This window comes from Rhinopithecus bieti, unplaced genomic scaffold, assembly GCF_001698545.2.
Source record: "Rhinopithecus bieti isolate Rb0 unplaced genomic scaffold, ASM169854v2 scaffold_25396, whole genome shotgun sequence".
NCBI classification, from domain to species: Eukaryota; Metazoa; Chordata; class Mammalia; order Primates; family Cercopithecidae; genus Rhinopithecus; species Rhinopithecus bieti.
In genome coordinates this window covers 880,683-904,187 of record NW_016812016.1, presented here as the reverse complement: position 1 = coordinate 904,187, position 23,505 = coordinate 880,683, and the positions used below count along the sequence as shown (strand labels likewise).

General features: G+C 43.2%; 1 protein-coding gene across 1 annotated transcript in view; it reads left to right on the top strand.

Annotated features, from left to right (window-relative positions):
* The window catches only part of PCSK2 (proprotein convertase subtilisin/kexin type 2), a 250,418-nt gene that overhangs the window by 185,674 nt on the left and 41,239 nt on the right, over positions 1–23,505 (top strand). The window contains exons 7-8 of the mRNA XM_017895491.1: positions 13,444–13,532; positions 20,684–20,869. Of these exons, the coding sequence (XP_017750980.1) occupies positions 13,444–13,532; positions 20,684–20,869 (275 nt within the window). The remainder of the gene's footprint in view (positions 1–13,443; positions 13,533–20,683; positions 20,870–23,505) is intronic.

Here is a 23,505-nt window from a genome sequence, read left to right as displayed (position 1 = left end):
TAGGTTGCCTGTTCACTCTGATGGTAGTTTCTTTTGCTATGCACAAAAATTAATTCAAGATAGATTAAAGACTTAAATGTTAGACCTAAAACTATAAAAGCCCTAGAAGAAAACCTAGGCAATACCACTCAGGACATAGGCATGGGCAAGGACTTCATGACTAAAACACTAAAAGCAATGGCAACAAAAGCCAAAATAGACAAACGGGATCTAATTAAACTAAAGAGCTTCTGCACAGCAAAATAAACTACCATCAGAGTGAACAGGCAACCTAGAGAATGGGAGAAAATTTTTGCAATCTAACCATCTGACAAAGGGCTGATATCCAGAATCTACAAAGAACTTAAACATTTTACAAGAAAAAAAACAAACAAATCCATCAAAAAGTGGGCAAAGGATATAAACAGACACTCCTCAAAAGAAGACATTTATGTAGCCAACAGACACATGAAAAAATGCTCATCATCATTGGTCATTAGAGAAATGCAAATCAAAACCACACTGAGATACCATCTCATGCCAGTTAGAATGGTGATAATTAAAAAGTCAGGAAACAACAGATGCTGGAGAGAATGTGGAGAAATAGGAACACTTTTGCACTGTTGGTAGGACTTAAACTAGTTCAACCATTGGGGAAGACAGTGTGGCAATTCCTCAGGGATCTAGAACTAGAAATACTATTTGACCCAGTGATCCCATTACTGGGTATATACTCAAAGGATTATAAATCATGCTACTATAAAGACACATGTACACGTACGTTTATTGTGGCACTATTCACAACAGCAAAGACTTGGAACCAACCCAAATGTCCATCAGTGATAGACTAGATTAAGAAAATGTAGCACATATACATCATATAATACTATGCAGCCATAGAAAGGATGAGTTCATGTCCTTTGCAGGGACATGGACAAAGCTGGAAACCATCATTCTCAGCACACCATCACAAGGACAGAAAACCAAACACCGTATGTTCTCACTCATAGGTGGGAATTGAACAATGAGAACACTTGGACACCAGATGGGGAACATCACACACCAGGGCCTGTTGGGGATGGGGGACTGGGGGAGGGATAGCTTTAGGAGAAGTAACTCAAGTAAATGGCAAGTTGATGGGTGCAGCAAACCAACATGGCGCATATATACCTATGTAACAAACCTGCATGTTGTGCACATGTACCCTAGAACTTAAAGTATAATAATAATTTTAAAGAGAAAATTTAAAAAACTAAGAACACTAAGGAAATGTCTTCTCTCTTAAATATTTCATTTGTAAACTTGTTCTCAAAAGTATAATTTTAAACCAGCTAAAAACCTCCAATTAGGACTAATTAGTGCTTAGGGCAATAAAACTCGTCATTGTCAGTGGTAAGAATTCCCAAGTGTCCAATTACCAGAGACACAGTCATAGTGACTCAGGCGAGCATGATCCCCATGCCTTAGGGAGCCAATGACTAAGACAGAGTGTCCACTTTGACCAGTAAATGGGTGCTTTTCAATTATCAAGTCATTTTCAAAGATTCTCACCCACTATGGCTTGTTATTACAAAGACTGGATGATGCCAGCACTCAAATCACAAGTACTTTCAATACATAACTACCGTTGTAGATGATTATGGGAGGCTGATGGGGTGAAGCGCAAGTCCACAGCACCAGGAGAATCCTTAGTTCAAAACATCACCATCGTCCTGGAGATGATTCCTGCTTGACTGAAGGAGAATTTGAATGAGACGTCTGTTCCATGAGTGTAGGATATGTTTATTTAAAAACCCCTCTGGGATGAAATGATATTATGCCTGATGTTTTCTTCAGTATTACTTATGGCTTGAGGCAGGAGGGAAGAGAATGATTGGAATATAGAGGCAATAAAATTGGTTATGAGTTAATCATTGTGAAAGCTCTGTGATGAGTACATGGGATTTTACTCTATTTTTGTATATCGTTGATTTTTTTCTAATAACAAGAAGTAAATTTAACAAGCATAGGGCATAAAAAGAGGTAATAACAGAACTAGGACTTCAGTTTGGTATCAGGAAACTGTTTTGGTGTGCAAGCTTCCAAGGAGCTTGCAATGTCATATGATTAGGCAACAGATGCCCAAGTTACTACAATGCAAAAATGTAGCCCAGACTAAAATAACACAAGGAGATCTAATGCAAGTTGAACAGTTACTGTATTTAAGGCACTGTTCTGTGTTTTGCATGTATTCATTCAACTAATTATCGTAAGAACCCTCTGAAATAGGTATTATGATTTTCACCATTTTGGAAACTGAGGCACAGAGAGGTTAAGTTACTTGTGCAAGGTTACAGGGCTACTAAGAAGTGGAGGCAGGATTTGATGCCAGTGGGTCACCGGTCTAGGATTTTATCTAAGGCAATAGGTAGAGTTGGGAGTAGGGAACAAATGTATCCCAGGGCAAGGATACAATCTGGACAAAGATAGGCTGGCGGGGAGGTGCAGGATATGTTCAGGAGGTAGTCTGGATAACTGCTGTGGGATTTGGAGGCCGGTGCAGAAGGCAGCATTCTAAGAAGGATCTGCAAGTAAGGTGGAACCTAAAAGCGTTGGAAAAGTTGCTAGGATGGTTGGGTCAGAACTGGGCCAGGGGTGTAGATGAGGCTCATTCTCTCATTACGCTCAGGATATGCTTCTACTCTCAGAAGCCCCAATGGCCTGGAGCCTGGCACTTGTTCTTGGCTGGCACAGGACCCAGCATGAACCTCCTACCAGCTGTGCAGACACCAAGGCATACCACAATTTCTTCAGGTGTTTTCTGGGCATGGGCACCAAATCCAATGCCCCACCTCTGTTCAACAGACTTGGGGCTCTTGAGAAATGCTGGCATCAGCATGCCCTGAAACCCCAATATAGGGCTGACATGCTGACCAGCGATAGGCCTGTTGCAATTAGCTATTCCAGCCACACTGACTGCCACAAAGGCTAGTTACAACGCAGGAGTAATTGTTCACAGGAAAAGGCAGTGGCTCTCCAGCACGAGATTCTCACTGCTGTGAAAGTAGAAAATAAAATGCACTATAGAGGACACCCAAACAAAGAAGTAAAATGTGCCCCTTGGCTGGGAGACTGAGTTCAATAGCAACAAATCTCTCCTAGGTTTTCCTGACACTTTAAACCATCATCTCATACCGTCTGCACTTACTCGTTGTTTTCCTTTATTAAACTCCAAGCCAAGGGTGCTTTAGGAAAACAAACTTCATACATATGCAGAACTGCTTTTAGGGAATGTGTATATTGGAATAGCTTGCCTTGTGCTTGATTTGCTTTTGTTGGATTATTCCTGTTTAAGCAGAGCATGTGTATTTATTCTACTGTGAACCGTTTAATAATTACATGCAGTATCTGAGCTCCAGGGATGAACTTGAAACACAGTTAAGAAATTTTCGAAAAGAGTATAATTTTCTCTTAGCTTGCAATGAGCAAAATACATTTGACCAAACAAAATAATAATAGTAATAGTGACTCAAATTGCAAAAAGGTAGAAAATACACATTTAATGAGCATCGGTAAGGTGCAAAAGAGATAGAATTGATTTGCTGAGAGGTATCAGGATTTAGTACCACATTTTTTTCATTGCTGGCACTCAAAAAATATTGACTGGCTGGTTGATGGATGAGTGGCATACCTTTTCAACCATGGCAAGATGTTGAGTGGCCTTGACATCTGTCCATTTTGAAGCTGCCTGCTGCTTTCAAGGTCTGCAGCCCACGTTTTGTCAATAATCTTGCAGGCCTGCTCGGTTTTAGGTCAATGTTTGGTGATGCATTGCAGATCTGTATTCCATTACTGTGCTGTTGTCCATAAAAATCCCTCTTGCATAGCATTTCTTTGACAGGCATTCACCACTGAAATGTCATCCCTGCCATTGATGATATTTATGAAGCGTCAGGGGATGCAGCATACTCTATCTATTAAGCCCTAAACAGTGAGAGATTCTGGGTTAGATGCAATTCTTGGCTGCAAAAAGTTTACTATAAATTCAGGAACAGAGAAGACATTTATTACTCAAGCAAACAAAATGGAGGGAAGGAAGATGGATAAATGGAGGCTGAAGAACATTTATCTCTTTGTGAGCTAATGTGATTGATAGCATTAGTTAAACCTTCAAATAAGAAAGGATTTCTGGGATTAACTTTTATTTTCTTATTAAAAGTCATATTTCATTCTGAAGAACCCTAAACAACAGGCCACCAAAAAAAAATGTGTGAGAAAAATGGCCCTCTCTGGTTGGCTATTTTCACAGTGATGTAAGCTGCTACCTCACCCTGGTGACACTTAATGGTTTCCCTTATGTCTTTATGAACTAATTCTGAAACACCTCCTGGATAATGAAATGCAAACTGCTTTCAAAGACATAGTCTAACTACTTTTCATGTGAGCTTTACGACTACCTCATCAGTCGATATTAGCTCAAAGGTTACTGCTTGTAACAAACCCTTTCTACATCCAAACCAGAGCACAGTGAAATCCAACAGAGTTTAATATTTTTTAATTTCTAGTCCCCTACCTGGATTAGAAAAGTATTTATTATTTAAAGTTTTCCTTCAGCTAAAAGGAGTAGATGTAATATAGACTTAGGGGTTATGGAGAAAACTATAAAGATTGTAAAAGAAAGACTTATATTTGGGTATAATTAGTTCCACTTTGTAAGCTAATGTATACATGCCATATAGAGATTTTATGGTCCTCAGGTGGCAATAACTCTTTCTTAAGAGAGAAAAAGACAGCACCTTATGTAGACAAATGTAATATTATGTTAATCGCTTGGTATGGAATGAGTGATTCCTGAGTCAGTTCCCTTATCTATAAACTGGGACTAAAGCTCCCACCTTGAAGGCTTGTACTGGGGATTTGAGACAGGTATAGAGTCCTTGGTGCAGAGCATGGCACATGGTGAGCACTGTGGGCAGCCAATAGAGTTGTGAAATTCAGCAAAGAGATTTCTACAGGACCTAAGTCAAAGATTATTCAATGACAAAGAAAAGTAGGAGAATTTATGCTACAGGAGTAAATGGATGGCTCAGCCAATCACCCACCTTTCTCAGACATCTGCTCTCTCATTTAAGCTTTTGACAGAAAGTGGATAACAGTCAGCTCAAGGTTAAACTTTCTGTCAAGACTCTAGTGCCTGTGTTTCTACATTGCTGATTGAAAAAAGAGTTATAGCTAAAGATACCTTGTATGCATGAGACAAAGTTGATCTATTAGGAAAATTGAAATGTCTAGCATCTGGCCTCAGAAAGATCAGGAGTCTGCTCACTTCTCCAGAAAGCAATGGGTGCTTGCCAGCAGACTCAGGGACTTCCCCAGAGGCAGCTTTGCTCATTCTCACCTATCGCCTATTCTAACCTATTCTGCCTGACCTATTCATTTCTCATCTATTCTATCAAGTAGGCCCTTGAAACCCCAAAATCTTACCCTGTAGAGCTCATTGGACATTAGCCAGCAAATGCGGTAAATGCCAAACCAGCCAGGAAGTCTCTGCATTTCAGTTCTAATATGTCTAACACTGGAGCTGCTTTCTCCAAAGTCAAGGCTGAAAAGACTGCAGCTGGCCACCATGGGTCTTCTGTTGTCTAAGAACCTGTAGATGTAGAGAGACTGGAGACCAGAAGACAAAGACAGCCTCATGTGCATGAACTTGGCCAAGCTGCACACTGGCTTGCTGACTAATCTGTCTTATCTCCTTATCCCTGTGAATGCAGATCCCTGAAACACTGTTGTAGAAACTGGCTGTCAGAAACAGAACTAAAGAGTCAATTGAAACAACCATAGGACCAGTAGCCAGGAAAGGAAGAGAGGTTAAAAAAAAAAAAAAAAAGAGGAAAAAATATCTCCACATCAAAATTATCCTAAAATCCAATATTCCAAAATATCTGAAAAAAATACACCTAAAAAACTAAAACTCAGGGTGTTAATTTGTACCATGTGAAATTGGTTCTATGAAGCAGTCTTGAAAAGACTTCATAATGTTATTTTAGTTTGCTCAGAGTGATAAATGCATGGATGACATCTATTTTAAAGAAAACTAAATGATGGGGGAAACATAGGTGAAAACAAAAGCATGGACATGAAAAGAACAAATTGCAGCTGAAAAGTACAGCCTGTGGAATAAAATCTCAATAAATGGGATAAAATCTAGCCTGGATGCACTTGAGGAGATAATTATCGAATTGAAGATAACAACCTGTGTATCAAAAACCTACAGCAAATATTATTCTTCATGGTGAAGCTTTGATAGCATTCTCTAAGTCTGGGACAAGATGTGGGTTCTCCCTAGCATCTCTTTAATTCAACACTACGCTACATTTCACATTTCATAGCCAATCAAATAGTTATAAATCTAAGAAAAGGTGTGAGATCATTAAGAAGAAAATTATAAAATGTGCAAAAGACATAAAGGTGTCCTAAATTAATAAAGTGACATACTAAGTTCACGGATAAGAAGACAGAACAATATAAAGATATCATATCAAACTAATACATTAATTAATTGCAATTTCAATTAAAGTTTCAATAGATTATTCAGTGGAACTAGACAAAACTTTTTTAAAATTGATATGGAAAAACAAGTGGCCAAAATAGAAGAAGACAAATAAGGAGGAGGAAAAAAGGAGAAAAAAGAGGAAGAGAATGAAGATAAAGAAGAAGAAGATGAAGTAGAAGTTCGACAACAACAGAACAGCAGCAAGACGGGAAGTTTTGCTGACCGGATACCAAAACATTACACAGTGGTAATAATATGAGATTGTAGGGTTAGCATAGAGAGAGACGAAAAGGTCAAGAAAGAGAATAGAGAGTGCAAAAACAGACGCCACATAAAAGGAACCCTAATATATGATTAAGATAGCAATAAAAATGATAAAGATGGAGTGAAGGTATTCAATAAATGGGATAACTATGTACATGGGGGGAAATAGGCACCCACTCCACATACTGAGCATAAATAAATTCCAGGAGAATTAAAGACCTAAATGGATATAAATCTTTTAGGAAAAAAATAAAAACACCTTTATGATCATGACATGGGGGTGGATTTCTTTCTTTTTTTCCCCAATTGATTTGGAAGTTTATTTTGCCAAAGTTAAGGGTCATGACCCATGACACAGCCTTAGGAGTTCCTGAGAACAGGTGCCCAAGGTGGTTGAGTTCAAGCTTGATTTTATATGCTTCAGGGAGACATAAGACATTAATCAGTACATGTGAAATAGACATTGGCTTGGTCTGGAAAGGCAGGACATCTCGAAGCAGGGGCTTCCAGGTTATAGGTAGATTCAAAGATTTTCTGATTGGCAATTGGTTGAAAGAGTTATTATCTAAAGACCTGGAATCAGTAGAAAGGTGTGTCTGGGTTAAGATAAGGGTTTGTGGAGACCGGGGTACGTTTTATGTAGATGAAATCTCCTAAGTGGCCACTCTTAGAGGCAATAGATGACAGATGTTTCCTGTTCAGACCTTTAAAAGGTGCTAGACTCTCAGCTAATCTCTTCAGGATTGGAAAAAGATCTGGAAAGGGCAGACGATTCCCTACAGAATGTAAATTAGGGATGGATTTCTTAAACAAGCCACTAAACCACATGGAAAAATTAATGATTGATAAAGCTGGCTACATTAAAATTAAACACTTTTGTTCAAAAAAAGAAGTCACAATAAATAAATTTGGAAGACAAGCCACAGACTAGAAGACATGTGCAGCAAATTTTATGGGAAAAAAAAGGCTTAATATACAAACTTTGTAAAGAACAGCTACAAATCAATGAAAAATAAATAAATACCTTAATAGAAGAAATGGGCCAAAGTTATTAACAGGCAATTCACAGAAAAGAAAATCTAAGCCAAATAACCTATGAAAAGATTATCTTGCTAGTGATGAGGAAATGCAAAATGAAACAATAACATACCATTTCATACCAAGTGGACAAGCAAAATTGGTAACATTCGACAATGATCAATGTTGAAAAGGATCGAGCAACAGGATTGCTTGCACCTTGAAGGAGGTAGTACATAGTCATATAACCTGTTTTAAGTTACACAAGAAGACCTCAGAGAAACTCTTCCTTATGTGTACACGGAAATAATAAACAAAAATGTTTCTTTTCAAATTATTTGTAATGGCAAGCGAATTGCAAACAATCTAAATACCTATCAATAGAAGTATAAATAAATAAATCACAGCATATTTATGAATGGACTACTACACAGCACTAAAAATGGATGAACCAGAATTCACAAGTTAACTTCAGAAATTGTAGCAAATAAAGCCAATTTTACGTAGACAATATACTAGGAAATTTTTATATAGAGTTTGAAAACATGCAAAGAGTGGCATATATGCTTACGCATACCTGATTATAAGCTCATAAAAACATTCTGAACAGCAAACTTAGTACAATCATTACCTCTGAGGAAGCAAAGAGGGGAAGGAATGGCATCAGAGAGGGCCTCAATTGTATCTGTAAAGATTTATGTTGTTTCTTGGGGGGTTTTTTTCTCTTTGTTTTTTGTTTTTTGAGACGGAGTCTCGCTCTGTCACCCAGGCTAAAGTGCAGTGGCTCCATCTCGGCTCACTGCGACCTCTGCCTCCCTGGTTCATGTGATTCTCCTGCCTCAGCCTCCTGAGTAGCTGGGATTACAGGCACATGCCACCACGCCTGGCTAATTTTTGTATTTTTAATAGAGACGGGGTTTCACCATGTTGGTCAGGCTGGTCTCGAACTCCTGACCTCTTGATCTACCCACCTCAGCCTCCCAAAGTGCTGGGATTACAGGCATGAGCCACAGCACCCAACCTTTTATTTTTATTTGAGAGTCTCATTCTGTCACCCAGGCTGGAGTCCAGTGGCACAATCTTGGCACACTGCAACCTCCAACCCCCAGGTTCAAGCAATTCTCATGCCTCAGTCTCCCGAGTAGCTAGAACTACAGACACAGGCCACCATGCCTGGCTAATTTTTTTGTATTTTTAATAGAGATGGGGTTTCCAGGCTGGTCTTGAACTCCTGACCTCAAGCAATCTGCCTGCCTTGGCCTCCCGAAGTGCTGGGATTACAGGAGTGAGCCACCACACCTGGCCTATAAAGAATTATGTTTTTCTAAAAATAATCCAAAGTATAAAAAATGTTTGGCTTTGATAGACTTGGGTGGTGGCTATGTAAGAGTCATTGTACTATTCACTGAAATTGTCTATATTTTTTAAATATTTCATAATTACACATATTTGAATAATAAGCCTGAGCCAAAATGGAAACTCCAAAATGTCAGACATGCCCATTCACCATTAAAAGACTCACTTCTACACACCAGCCTCAAAGTGTGCACTAAATAAACGAATGCCGAAAGTCCATCATGCACCCTGCACACACCTAGTGAGAGGGCAGGGGAATTCTACCAATAGACAAGGCAGCCATTTTTCTTTTGTTCATCAAGGACTGCTTTGTACTCATCCTAGTCACCCAACATCTCTTTTTGTGGGATCCTTCAAATTAGTTTATTTCACTTATTATTAGAATTTATCCTTCCAAAACAGGTTATCGAGTAGCATCTAATAAAATTATAGCAATAATCAATAGAAATAAAATTAAAATGTGTGAGTTCAGGTTATCCTAGTAGCTATAACAAATAAATCTTGGCCTTGAAATCTTAGTGCTTTAGTGGCTTAGCACCAAAAAAAGTTTATTTATCACTCACCCACCGGTCCATCTCTGTGTTCCTGGTGGAGCAGCTCTCCTCCAACCAGTGATTCGGGGATGCAGACTCCTTTCATCTTTGGCATAGGTTTCCAATGTTGCTGGGATTTTTTGCATCAAACTACTTGAGGGGAAAGAGCATGAATAATTGCCCAAGGGTGATTTTTATGGGCCAGGCTTACAAATAGCATTTACCCCTCTGCTCACATATTTGCCATAACTCAGTCACATGGCCACATACAAGTGCAAAGGAGGATGGGAGCCTTACTGCAGCCTAGGGAGAAAAGAGAATGACTGGTGACCATTCAGCATTTTCTGCCACCAACAAAAACCATGTTGCAAAGTGAGAGACAATACTGTACCAGAATACCTAGGTGAATGGTGATATGGTTTAGCTCTGTGTCCCCACCCAAATCTCACCTTGAACTGTAATACTCATAATCCCACGTGTCAAGGGCAGGACCAGGTGGAGGTAATGGAATCATGGGGGCAGTTTTCCCCATGCTGTTCTCATGATAATGAGTGAGTCTCACAAGATCTGATGGTTTTATAAGTATCTGGCATTTCCCCTGCTGGCACTCATTATCTCCTTCCTGCCACCCTGTGAAGAGGTGCCTTCCACCATGATTGTAAGTTTCCTGAGGCCTCCCCAGCAATGCTGAACTGTGAGTCAATTAAATCTCTTTCCTTTATAAATTACCAGTGTCTGGTATTTCTTCATAGCAGTGTGAAAGTGGACTAATATGGATATTAGCAAATGACTGAACTAAGAAACCAGCAAAAACAGATTTAATTACTTGGTTACTTTTTGCTTTAGTCATGGTTCTCCAGAGAACAGAACCAGTAGGATGTGTATACATATAAAAAGAGGTTCATTATAGGGAATTGACTCACCTAAGTCTACAGACTGGCAAGTCCAAAACCTGCAGGGTAAACCAGCAGGCTGGAGACCCTGAGAGCCAATGGTCCAGCTCGAGTCCGAAGGTAGCCTGCTATAGAACCAGGAAGATCCAATGTTACAGGTGAAGTCCAAAGGCAGTCTTCAAGAGAATTCTCTCTTCTCAGAGAAGGCCAGATATTTTGTCTATTTACACCTTCAAGAGATTGGATGACGCCCATGCACGTTATGGAGGACAAGCTGCTCTAGTCAATGTCCACGAATTGAAATGTCTCATCCAAAATACCCTTGCAGAAACATCAAGAACAATGTCTAACCGAATATCTGGATACCTCGTGGCCCAGCCATATTGACAAGTGAAATTAACCATCACAATTTTATTCTGCATGTTTCTGATAGGATTACATGATAGTTAAAGATTATGGTTAAGAGCAGGGCTTTAGAAGCAGCAGAACTGAGTTTGAATTCTTGCCCCACTTCCTGTTTGAGAAGTGACTTCACATCTATCTAAGCTTCAGTTTTCTCATCTTTAAAATGGGGATAATAATAGGCTGTTGTGAGGATTTAATAAAATCATGTATGTAATACTCTCAGCACAGGGTCTGTCCCATAGTAGATGTCAGTAAGAGAGAGTTGTTTTATTCATATTGCTGGATATATCTTACACTATTCCCTAGGTGTAATATACATAGAAATACATGCTTTTGGCTGAAAAAGCTAAGTGAGATGATCAAATCACTTTGGTGCAAAAACCAGAAGTGTGGATGGAAAGGGTGTGCCCGTTCTTTCTCTCAGGAAATCCACAGGGTTGGGCACAGGGCCTCAGGTTTTCATTTGGACACCCCAGCAGCCCCTCGATACAGGCTGTTCACAAAAGCTCCAATACAGTCACCGTGACAGTCCAGGTGTGAACCCTGTCTCCCTACACATAAGCCATGGTGTCCCTCTAGCCTTGTTCCTTCATTGTATCAGTAATCTACTGCCATGATAATGCCGCATAACAAATTATTCCAGAATTCAGCAGCTTGAAACAATAAGCATTGATTATTGCTCCCAAGTCTATAGGTTGGCTGGAAAGTTCTACTGATCTGGACCAGGCTAGGCTTGTCTTGGCTGAGCTCACCCTTGTCTCCCTGGTCAGCTGGCAGGTTGCTGGGAGCTCATTGGTTTAGGATGACCTCACTCACGTCAATGGATTACTGTTGGCTGGGGTGTCAGGCACGACAGGTTATGTGTCTTTCATCATCCAATAGGCTAGCCTGGGCTTGCTCACATGGAGCCTAGACAGGGTGGCAAGAGAAAGCAGAAAAGCCACAAGGTCTCCTGAGGCCCAGGCTCATCACTTCTACCACATTCTTTCAGTCAAAATAAATGACAAGAGAAGTCCAGATTCAAAAGCCCAGGGTTGTGAGAAGGCTTGGTGTTAGGAACAATCGTAAGAAACCTCTATTTATGGCTGATTGCTAATTAGTGTCGCCTAATTTAGCAATGAAATGTTTCTTCCCATATGTTCCTCTGGAGAGCCCATGGCATTCCTCTCCCCTGCTTAAGGGCCAAAATTAAAGATACGGAAGACTTAATACCTTTACTTTTTTCAAGCTGGTTCACATGCACTTGTCCTCCAGTCTTTGGTGAACTGTTTTAGGACAGGGACAGGTTTAACACAAGGGCCGACTTCTGCAGTGACACTGGGTGTACATATCTGGGTACGTGATATGCGGATTTCATTCTTGTTCCAAAGAGAATTTTGAGGGATGAAATACGTAGCCTTTATGGAGCTAGGATTTACTTTGATTCATATAGAGAAAGAAAATGTGTGTGTGTGTGTGTGTGTGTGTGTGTATTTTCAATCCTTGCATGTGATATTTTTTAAGGGCTGGTGCGATAGCTTTGCTTGCCCCAAGAGGATGTCCCAGACAGCACTAGTTGATGCTGCAGAAATGGAGAATTCCTAGGGATATGTAACCAATGAACCCCTTTGCCCACATTTCCTGATTATTTGCCGCAGTTTGAACAGTGAGTGGAAAGACCTTGTGCATTCTGCAGGCCATACTCGCACCGTCCCAGCAGACCTGGGAATGTGCCCATTTGATTCAGTAACTGTTCCACCCACCATTAAAATGGACTTTTCTAGCTAGGCACAGTGGCTCACAGCTGTAATCCCAGCAATTTGGGAGGCTTAGGTGGGAGGATCGCTTGAGCCCAGGAGTTTGAGACCAGCCTGGGCAACATGGGAAACCCCCTTCTCTATAAAAAATACAAAAAATTAGCCAGGTGTGGTGCACACACCTGTGGTCCCAGCTACCCAAGAGGCTGAGGCAGGAGAATCACTTGAGCCTGGGAAGTCGAAGCTGCAGTGAGCCAAGATTGCACCACTGCACTCCAGTGTGGGTGACCAAGGAGATCCAGATTCAAAAAAAAAAAAAAATGAATAAATAAATATAAATAAAGTGGACTTTTCATGGTTGGATCTGGTAGTTCCAGATGATTTATACCACTGGAATCTTTTGCATCTTGAATGCTGCTTAGGTCTGAAAACACAGCCTTCTGAGTGACCCAGTTTATACTTGTTTCAGTTCTCTATTGCGGCTTTTACAAACCACCCCAAGATGGGGTGCTTTACAGAAAACTAAAAGACAGGTAGATAATAGTTTGCTCAGCTCTTTAAGTTTTCACAGAGCTTTAACACAAAAGCCGACCTCTTCAGTGACACAGGGTTTACTTGTATATGATATGCAGATTTCATCCTTGTTCCAAAGAGAATTTTGAGCCCATGAGAGATGTAGTCAAATTCTTTTCACTGCATATCTAATGTGTCTTTATATTTTTCCAAAGCCATGGGACCCGATGTGCAGGAGAAGTTTCTGCTGCCGCCAACAACAATATCTGTGGGGTCGGAGTAGCATACAACTCCAAGGTTGCAGGTAAGCCATCCCTGCCAAACAGCAGGCCCCCACTAGGTATCACACTGATCTCAAGGCTGACCGTGGCCCAGCAAAAAATCCCACTGATGCAGAAAAGCTAGGATCCACAGATTTGGCACAAGTGGAAAATTTTTTTTTCTTTTAACCTGCATAGCAATATCAATACAGTTTTAAATTTTTAACTTAAGCATAATATAAATTCAAAGAAGTTAATGAATCATAAGTACATAGCTCAGTGGCTTTCCCCAAACTGCCCATACACATGTAGTGATCAGGAAACAAAATGTAACCAGCACCACAAAGCCCTTTATGACCCCTTCCAGTTACTACTCAGACACCCAAGAATAACCATGATCTTGTTTTCTAACAGCAAAAAAAAAAAAAATGGTTATTGCCAGTTTTTGAACTTTATATAAATAGAATTGTCAGTCACTACTCTTCTGTGTCAGTTTCAATAACATTTTAATGAGACTCAAATATAGACTGTAGAATACAAGGTGGTGTGTATACATTATTTGTAAACATACTCAGAGCTCTTCAAAATGTTTTGCACAATGGAACTCATCTTTAAAAAGATAAATTCTACCTAGAACCTTTTGCTTACGTTTTACTGGGTGGGATATTTAACAATTTCCTCTTTATGGAGCCCTTAGAAATGAGAGTAGCAAGTCCCTGGAAATTTAGAAACCAACATCCCCCCCCTCTCAAAAAAAAAAAAAAAAAAGAGAGAGAGAGAGAGACAGACAGAGACAGAGACTGAGAGATTCATAAGCTTTCAACGAGATGTCTGAGAATGGAGTGGCTCCAGTCTTGTTCCAAGTTTTGCATCAAATTGGTTCTTAATTTATTCAGGCTGAGTCACCCAGCCTTATTTTTCTTTTTTCTTTTCTTTTTTTTTTTTTTTTTTTGTTTACAACTGTCCTGATGTTTTCTTCTCCTGGCAATTTAATGGAACCATAAACCTACTTTCTGCTGACACCTCCATTTCCATGGAACTAAATAAAGCAAAAGTAACCTATACAAACCCACTATTAACCGCTTTTCAACACTGTTTGCTAAGAGGCTTGCCTGAACTGGGTGCTGAATGTCACAAAAGAATATATCTGGAGGTTTCTAAAATGTAAATAGAGGAGGCTTTGCCCCTGGGTTTCAGCTCTCTTTACTTTGTGCGCATCCAAAATGCTGGCATTAAAATGTCAGGAGCCATTAGGAGCTCGGGGGAAAGAATATCACTTGGTTAATATTTTATAAGCCAGGCTCAGACCTGGGATGGAATCTAAGGGAGGTGGGTTCTCTACTCACAGAACAGAACTAGAAGCAACTGAAAAATTCAAACCTGAATTTCTTATTCAAACACCCAAGGTAACTGGTTTTTGGAACAAAGTAAAATGACCACCTGCAAAAGTTAAAAGAGTTAGGGGGAGCTCATAGCTTTCTGGAGGTTCCTGGGAACTTCTTTTTCCATCTGCTTCGTTTCCTTTTTTCCTCTTCTCTTATTATTTGCCCTCTGAAAACATCTGAGCACTGAGTGCTCATCAAATGTATCTAATTCTCCGGCTGTCTTAGTTTGCTCTTCTTAAAAGCAAAACCTGAGACAAAGATTCCCGGCAAGCAGTTCATGTGGGAGGTGGTCCCGGGAAGCCAGAGTGAGGGAGTGGGGGAAGAAGACAGGAAAGGAATGGAGGCCAACAAAGTGAGTCTCGTGGACAACAGGGGCCCCGTCCTGCAGGTTATTCTCCGAGAGAGTGTGGAGAACTCCCCCTCAGAATTGACCCCACTAAAGTGAGGAGGCTGTGGCGTTAATCTGCCACTTCCCATCGTTCATTGTTTGAGGGTGCTCTTGGGCCTGCCCAGTCTGCCCAGCTCGCTTGAACTGAGTGGAGCTCCTTGGGCAGGGGACGCCCCTAGGCAAAAAGCCAGGGAGCAGGCCAGAGAACCCGGCAGGTGCAGCAGCCTCTGCCTCGCCTGCTGAATGCAGCCTGACACCTCAAAGACGCGACTGGGCTTCTGTGAGGACAGCTGGGGCATCGCAGCAACGCTTTGAGCTTCCAGAAACCAAGAACAGCCACCCAAAGATTTTGAGCAAGGGAACCTCCTTTCTTTCTTTCTTTTCCCACTGCCTTAGCCCCAGCTTGGCTCCCCTGTGACCATGTACGCTGGTTCTAACTACAAGGGCTGCGAGGCAACAGTCCCATGCCTGTGCCTTAGGGTACCCTCTGGCTCCCTGAGGCGTCAACATGAATTCTTGAGGAAGCACTGGAGAATTACTCATGGATTGCAAAAACAACAGAGTTTATCTTACAAATTTAAGGAAAACATTTTATTCAGCCTGGCTGGCAATTCCAAAAGTTGGCTGGTTTTTAATTATTTGCTAAAAATGAGTCAACCCCTCCAGAGAATCTTTCCATTCGGGAGTTTTCTGGGCTAAGGCGGTCTAAAGCGCCACCTGGTGGCCGACTCGGATCGTTGCTGGTCTCAAAGTCGAGATGTTCGTTCATTTACAGGTTGGGGGCGCCCCTGTGATATCTGAGGTCCTTCCCCAGCACCCCTCCACGCTGTCTCCAGAAAAAGCCCAAAGTTAAAATGCGGTTGAATCTTAATCCAGGAATTCAAAAAGAAGAGGGGAGATGAGATTGTAAATTGAGTCCTCTGAACAGAAAAAAGCGTCGAGCATCTCTGCATCTGCCTGAATTCCTCTTCTGTTCATAAATTTTTCTCATATCTCCATCAAGGCTCCTGTCTTTTTCTTGTTGATTTTTAGGCATTCTTGGTGTGTCCCAGAGGTTAGCCCCTAACCCATTTTAATCCGTGCAAAGATCTTCTCCTTCATTTCTCTTCGTGTCTGTCTTCGTTTCAAACTGTGTGACATGTAGACCCACACATACGGGATGTCCCAAAAGTCATCCTGCAGTCTTCAAGCTTTAATAACCTCAGAAACATTATTCTAAAGTTTATTTACATTTCCATTTTCGCTGACCTAACTGTATAAATTTTGAAGAAAAATATTACATGTTTTATTTTGAAAATGCCTTTATTCGAGTAATTCTCTTTTAAAAGGACCCCATTCTTTCCTTCTTTCTTTTTTCATTTTAATTTTAAGGAAATGACAACTTCAATCAAAAAGATTGAGTCAAAAATTAAAATTAAATGTGTTATTCAAAATCCACAAAACCAAGCAAATGTACCACAAACATAATGACCTTCCAAATGATGGTTCTTGCAAATTTGTCAAACGTATATTTCTGAAACTATTAAAGCTCGAGACTGTATCAAGGAGTCATAACACTGTCTCCTGCCTTCAGGCCTTTTGTGTGGTCAGTAGTCACTGTGGGCACCTTCCTGTTGCAGGGGATGGAAGCTGGCAGACAGGTTCCCTGCCCCATGTAGCTCACCGTCTAGGAGGAAACAAAGACAGGGAACAAATAAGAAAATATAACAACTCATGCAAGAGGACAGAGAGTAAGCAGGGCTCAGGAACAAGAGGAGCCTGAGGGTGGGGCTCTACAATTCCTCACTGTTCTGGGTTTCTGCAGACTCTCAGAGCAACCCCAAGATGGGGCCAGGCCAGGTGGGTTTGGTCCTACTCAGCTTCCTTTTTAAACCAAAGCATACCGATTTACACACTGGGCTTCAGGATAAGATCACCTTTGACTGAAGATTTTGAAAAGTATTTTAAAACCACACAGTTGACCACGGTGAAAGTGCCCTGAAATTTCTCTACCAGCTATGAATTGCTTTTGTATATTATTATCATTATTATTCTTGGCCAATGAATCTCATAACACTGCAGATAAACTTATATTTTATCTGAGCTTTTCAATACACAAGTAAAAATCACTGTAAGCACAATGACTAATATGAGTTTTCACAACCTAAAACCTGGATGAGCATGAACTTCCTCCTTAGCCTCCAGAGCAAATATTCATGAGCACAAAAAGTGGCATTGATGGGCATCAAGGTTTGTGAGCAGATGTAGCATTTACTGGAGGCAGGGACAGGCACAACTTGTGCAACAGGAGCAGAGGCAGAGAGGATGTAGCTTGAATCCGCTGGGCATGCAGCCCCCAGGGCACCAAGGCTAGCCACAGTGCACACTGCACGGGTAGACGGGGAAGGCTCTAAATGAATGGAAGAGACCCACAGAGTCATCTCTACTCATTAATGTGCTGTGCAGGCCTGCCTGGGGTCAGATAGAAACACTTGATGTGTGCTTGTGTCTGTCCTTGACCATCAAATACACACATCAGCATTGTTAGGCACGTGAAGACACTGACTCCTAACTCCTTTGATTTCTGTCTCTCTCTCTCTCTCTCTCTCTCTCTCCCCCCCCGTCTCTCTCCCTCCCTCCTTCTCTTCCTCTCCTCCTCCTCCCCCTTCCTCCCTCTCTCCCTCTCCTCTCTCTCCCTCCCTTCCTCCCTTCCTCCCCTCCTCCTCCTCCTTCTTACTTCTCTCTCTTTCCTCTCTTTCCCTCGCTCTCTACCTTCTCTCTCTCCTGCACTCTCCCTTTCCTCTCTCTTTCTCTGTCCTCTCCTTCTCTCTCTCTCACTCTCTCCTTCTCCTCTCCCTTTCTCTCTACCTGTTCTCCCTCTGCCTCTCTCTCTCCCATTCTCTCTGTCTCTCTCCCTCTATCTACCCTCTCTCTCTCTCTCAATCTCTCTGCCTCTCTCCCTCCTTCTCTCATTCTCTCCCTCTCTCTCACTTGGTCTACTCTCTGTCTTCACCCCACATTCCTCTGTAGCTCCTAGAGCATCCAGGGGCAGAGGACAGGCCCTCCCTAAAAACCCTAGGGTCACTCTGAGCCACTGTCTTGGCTGCTAATGGTGCAGTTGCTTGCAAAATTAATACTGTATCTCATTCAATTAATGCATGCCTCATTCCTCTGGAGCTTAACAAGATTACAAGAATGTCGGGCGCCTGGTCCCTGAATATGAATGAGAGACTTGCTCTCAGCCTGTGGCCACCCTGTAATGTTAAAACAGTCAGAAGATTAATACACATCTGCTCTGAGGTTCTTGTGCAGCACAGAGGGAGCCCATGAAGGTGATAAGAGCTGCAAAGAGGCAGAGGGTTCAGGGCACACCTGGAAGTGCCATGCACCAGCCCTGGCAAAATCCAGGGCTGCCATTGGTTGGTTTGTGGGGCAGTGGAAGTCTGCTTTGGCCAGGGTTGAATTTCTCTCACCTTCCAGTTGCGGTGGGCCATTCGCTCCTGGTCATCTGGGCACTAGGCAAGTTCAAGAGCATCTGAGCAAGTGAATGCCAGCCTCTCTCTGTTTATTTCCCACCCACAGAGTGGGCGTGACTTTGCACAAGAAGAAGCTGCACTGACCCGTTTATTCTGTGGCTTATTGGCCACCTGCATTAAATAAAGTTTTTAAATAAATAAAATTATAGGTGGACCAAAAGCAAAATACAGAGTCTCAAATTTCCTATCTCCTTATAAAATGAACCATAAAATTTAACATCTGGAAAGTTCAAGCCAAAGACTAGGCTTATTCTAGATAAGCTTCCCCCAGGAGAAAGAATGCTAACTGGTAACTGAATGTTTGTTGGCAAAAATGGTGATTACGCTTATGGGTTAATAGTAGAAGATGGATGAGTAGAGCCTGTTATTCATTCTTCTGGACCTGTTATTTCTGTCGGGGAGGAAATGAACTAAATAAGGCAATAATGCCAGATATTTATTCACCAAATATTTGTCAAGCTTAAATACCAAGCATCACGTTGATCCTCAAGGACACGGAAGTGACCAAAGTAGACACATGCCCTATACTCAAAGACCGTGCCATCTGGTGGTGTATGAAACACTCAAATAAGCAGTTGTGATAGAAGGTTAAAAGTACACAAGAAGAGGGCTATGAGCACTGAAGAGGAAAGTGAGGTCCTCGAGGCTCCTGGGGCCTGAAAGTAGCAGACCCTCAGGAAAGAAAGCGATTTCATGTCCATTTCAGGTGCCTGGCAAGAACCCGGGTGGCTGGTAATTCAATTGACCTGCTCGCCATGTTAGAGAGTGAGGCTTGTGAAATAGTGTTCTTGAGGCACAACATCCTTCGGCCACTGGGGACAAGGAAGGAGTTTTGGGGCCCAGGTTTTGACTGTGCATGGCCCAACACCTTCATTCCATAACTGCAGTGGGTGAAGACTTAGGTAAGCTTCACTAGCACTCTAAGCTCCTTGCCACAGAATCGTGAACCCACTGACCCATCCAGATGACAAAGCCTGGAGAAAGGCATGTGACCCCGTCAGCGAAGTTTTGAGGGTAGTGATGGAGAGACAGCACGCCCATCCCAGTGGCGGCTGCTGAGTTCCCCCTAGAAAGGGCTTTTGTGGATGACCACAGGGGGACTGGAAGCCTAGGAGCACCAGCTCTGCAGGGGCAGTGCAGGCACCTTCACCCTATGCCCCTGTGTCTTAGGCTTGTGTGCCCCACACTACCCTGGACTGCAGGACTTTGCTTCTTCCCAACATCCTGCAAGAAATCAATCCCATGAGGCATCAGAGAGGAACACGAACTTTACAGCGATGCTATAGGGAAGAAAGGAGAGGGGGCCATCTGACACAGAATCACTAATACAGTTTACAACGGCCATCTCAGCCTTTCTGTCCTCTCCAAAGTCCCTCCCAGCTACAGTGCAAATGGGAGTTCCTCTTTCCTTATCCCACCCGCTCCTGCACTGCCCCTGCCCCTCTCTATGTCCCCTGCCCTCTGCCCTCTGCCTGCTGGAATTTCTTCTCAAATATCAAGTATCTATTGCCTCCTCTATCTATCATATGTAGTAGCTTTATTTCTCCCCTAAAACTTGGCTGCAGCCAACAGCCAGTTCTCTGAGGTCGAGCTTCTACTTAGAAACGAGCTTACCAAAGAATCGCTTCAACGAAGGTGATCTCTCCCATTAGGAATTCTAGTAAGGTTTGCTAGAGGAATAAACTTGTCTTTAAATCATTACATCAGCAAAGACATGGGTGGGATGCAGAAGGGAGCCAGTAGGACCGTCTGCGCCTCCTTCGTGATCCTCGGACTGCACAGTGTCCCCAGAGCACCTGAGATCTCCAACCCTTCCAAGCACCCAGGGCCCGAGCCCTCCTCCACCTCCTTGTTTCCTGTGAACTGGGGAACCCAAACCTGGTGTCCTCTGCTCAACGTGTCCACAGGCATCCGGATGCTGGACCAGCCGTTCATGACGGACATCATCGAGGCCTCCTCCATCAGCCACATGCCGCAGCTGATCGACATCTACAGCGCCAGCTGGGGCCCCACAGACAACGGCAAGACAGGTGGATGGCGCCCCAGGCAGAGGCTCACCGCTGCAGCGCCATGGCCCGATGGCGTGAACACAGGTAAGGGAGGCGCTGGCCCCCTACGCCCCGGCCACTCACAGGGTGGGACACAGTGGGTAGGGGGGTGGAGGCAACTGGGTAAACCATTGTCACCCTGTGTGTGAGTCCAGGTCCTGCAGGAGTCAGACAGTGCAGGGGCTTAGCCATGCAGGAAGCTGACTACGGGAAGGCCTGTGAAGGATAAGGAGAGAAGGCAGAAGAGCCTCAGATGTGATGCCTGCCTGGCTCCTGCAAACGACAGTGGGAGGGAAGGGACTTGGGGAGGGAGGGTCTCAGACAGCAGTCCCCACGCCAAAGCTGCCCATCACAGGCAGAAAGGGGCCTGCACTGGCACCCCCACCACCTGCTCAGTCATTGGCTGGCACTAGCACACAGGACATGGGGTCTCGGCAGGACGGGGTGGTAGATCCAGGGGGCAGCAGCCAGGACTGTGACCACGACACTCATGGGGCAGGAGGTCTGAGCACACATTCTCACAGCTGCTCCTCTGAGATTAGCCCAGGCTTGGACAGAGCCAAGGAGAAGGAAGCCAGGCAGAGCCTCCAAAGGGATGAGATGGAGGTCAATGCTGCATAGGGAGGGGAAGGGGGCCCCTTCTCTGGGACACTGGGGCTGGAGCCACCCCAAAGGAGACACAAACCCAGGTTCAGGGACCAGAGGGTTTCTGGGCTCCAGTCTATCAGGAAGTGACTTAACCTCGCCTGTAAAATGGTGATAGTGAGGGGTCACAGAGTCACTGTGATGTGTAAATGAGAAAGATGCAAGCACTCGGCGAGAAGTGCCTGCAAAGGGTCAGCATTTGTCTCAGTCTCGACTGTCACTTAAGCAACACCCCAAAACTTCATAGCACAGAACACAACTCCTTTACTACGCTTGGGATGCTGTGGGTCAGGAATTTGGACTGGGCACAATGGGGATGGCTCATCTCTCCTCCACGATCCCTGGGGCCTCAGCTGATAGATTTGTTACTTGAGCATCCGTTACCAAACTGTTGTGTCTTCACAAGCTGTTCCGATGCACGCATCTACTTGCCAAGCATGGCACAGCTCCACCCCTCGGCATACACAGTCTTCTCAGGCCTGTCCTTGCTGCCAGGCCAGCAGTGGTCCCCTCCCTGTGCTCCCAGAGGACTCTCTGTAGTCAGCCTGGACGTGGGACTCACACCTCAAGGTCACTGCTGTGTGTGGAGTAAGTGGTCTGGTGCTAAGTGAGGGAAAGGACAGTGCATGAGATTTTGTGTGTGGCTCTTGGAATTCCATTTTAGGAATGTTTTTAAATTTGCTTCTTAGATTTTGGTGGATTTCAAATAGATGAAATGGCTATAGAAACCAGCACTATCATAAATAAATTATAGAATGCATCCGTTCCACATACACATTTAAATTATGTACAGTCTGTTTATGGAAAATGCATGAACTCATTACTTATACATTGATAACACTAAAATAAGTGAATGTACAGAACACTATATGTTTAATGCAGGCATAAAAAAGAGAATATTGAAGAAAATAAGAGTGAGCAATTGAAGGCTGCTTTTCCATACATTTCCTGAGGTCAGAAAACATGTGTTTTCCTGCCCAGACCATCCTCGGGAACTAGCCCAGGGCTTAAGAACATAGTGGATGAGCTGTTCAGGGGGCAGATATGGAATTAATGCAGACATGAAATGCCATGGTTGAGAGGCTGAAAGTCACATTGAAACCTATGACTACAGTGGATGCCATTGCTGCCCACCAAGATCCCCTTCACCAGGCAGGCCTGGGGGCCGCCCCAGCTGCTGTGAGTGTTGGCTGCTGATGGCTCACAGCGGCCCCTCTCACCAAGCATTGCCCCGAGAGGTGGAATCTTCTCTCCCAGAAAGTTATGCCCCCCACACCCAGGGCACAACCCACAGCAGATGGCTAATGCAGGAGGAGCCTGCTTGCCACCAACAGGGAGGAATCTTCAATGTAATTTATGCTCCAGAGCCCCCTGTGGTCCAGGCCAAAGGCGGCCTTTACCCAAGACTGCATAGCTTTGGAGTTCCTTCCCCTCTGTATTTTACTTCGCTCCCTTGCTCGCAGATTCCTCCTGAGAGCCCTCCCTCAATGAGTCTGGGCAGCTGAATCTCTGTGTCAGGCTCTGCTTCTAGGGAACACCTCCCACAAACATCGCCTCAAAATTTACCCCATTAGGTTTCCCTTTTTCCTTTGGCTGCCAGGAAGCTTAGAACTAAGCGTATGCCTATTACGATTGGTTTTTTTGTTTGTTTGTTTGAGACACAGTCTGGCTCTGTCGCCCAGGCTGGAGTGCAGTGGCCGGATCTCAGCTCACTGCAAGCTCCTCCTCCCAGGTTTACGCCATTCTCCTGCCCCAGTCTTCCGAGTACCTGGGACTACAGGCACCAGCCACCTCGCCCGGCTAGTTTTTTGTATTTTTTTTTAGTAGAAACGAGGTTTCACCATGTTAGCCAGGATGGTCTCAATCTCCTGACCTCGTGATCTGCCCGTCTCGACCTCCCAAAGTGCTGGGATTACAGGCTTCAGCCACCGCGCCTGGCCACGATTGGTTTTTTAGACTAGGTTTTCTTTCTTCTACCTTCTTCTTCTTCTTCTTCTTTTTTTCTTTTTTTTTTTTTTTTTTTTTTTTTTTTTTTT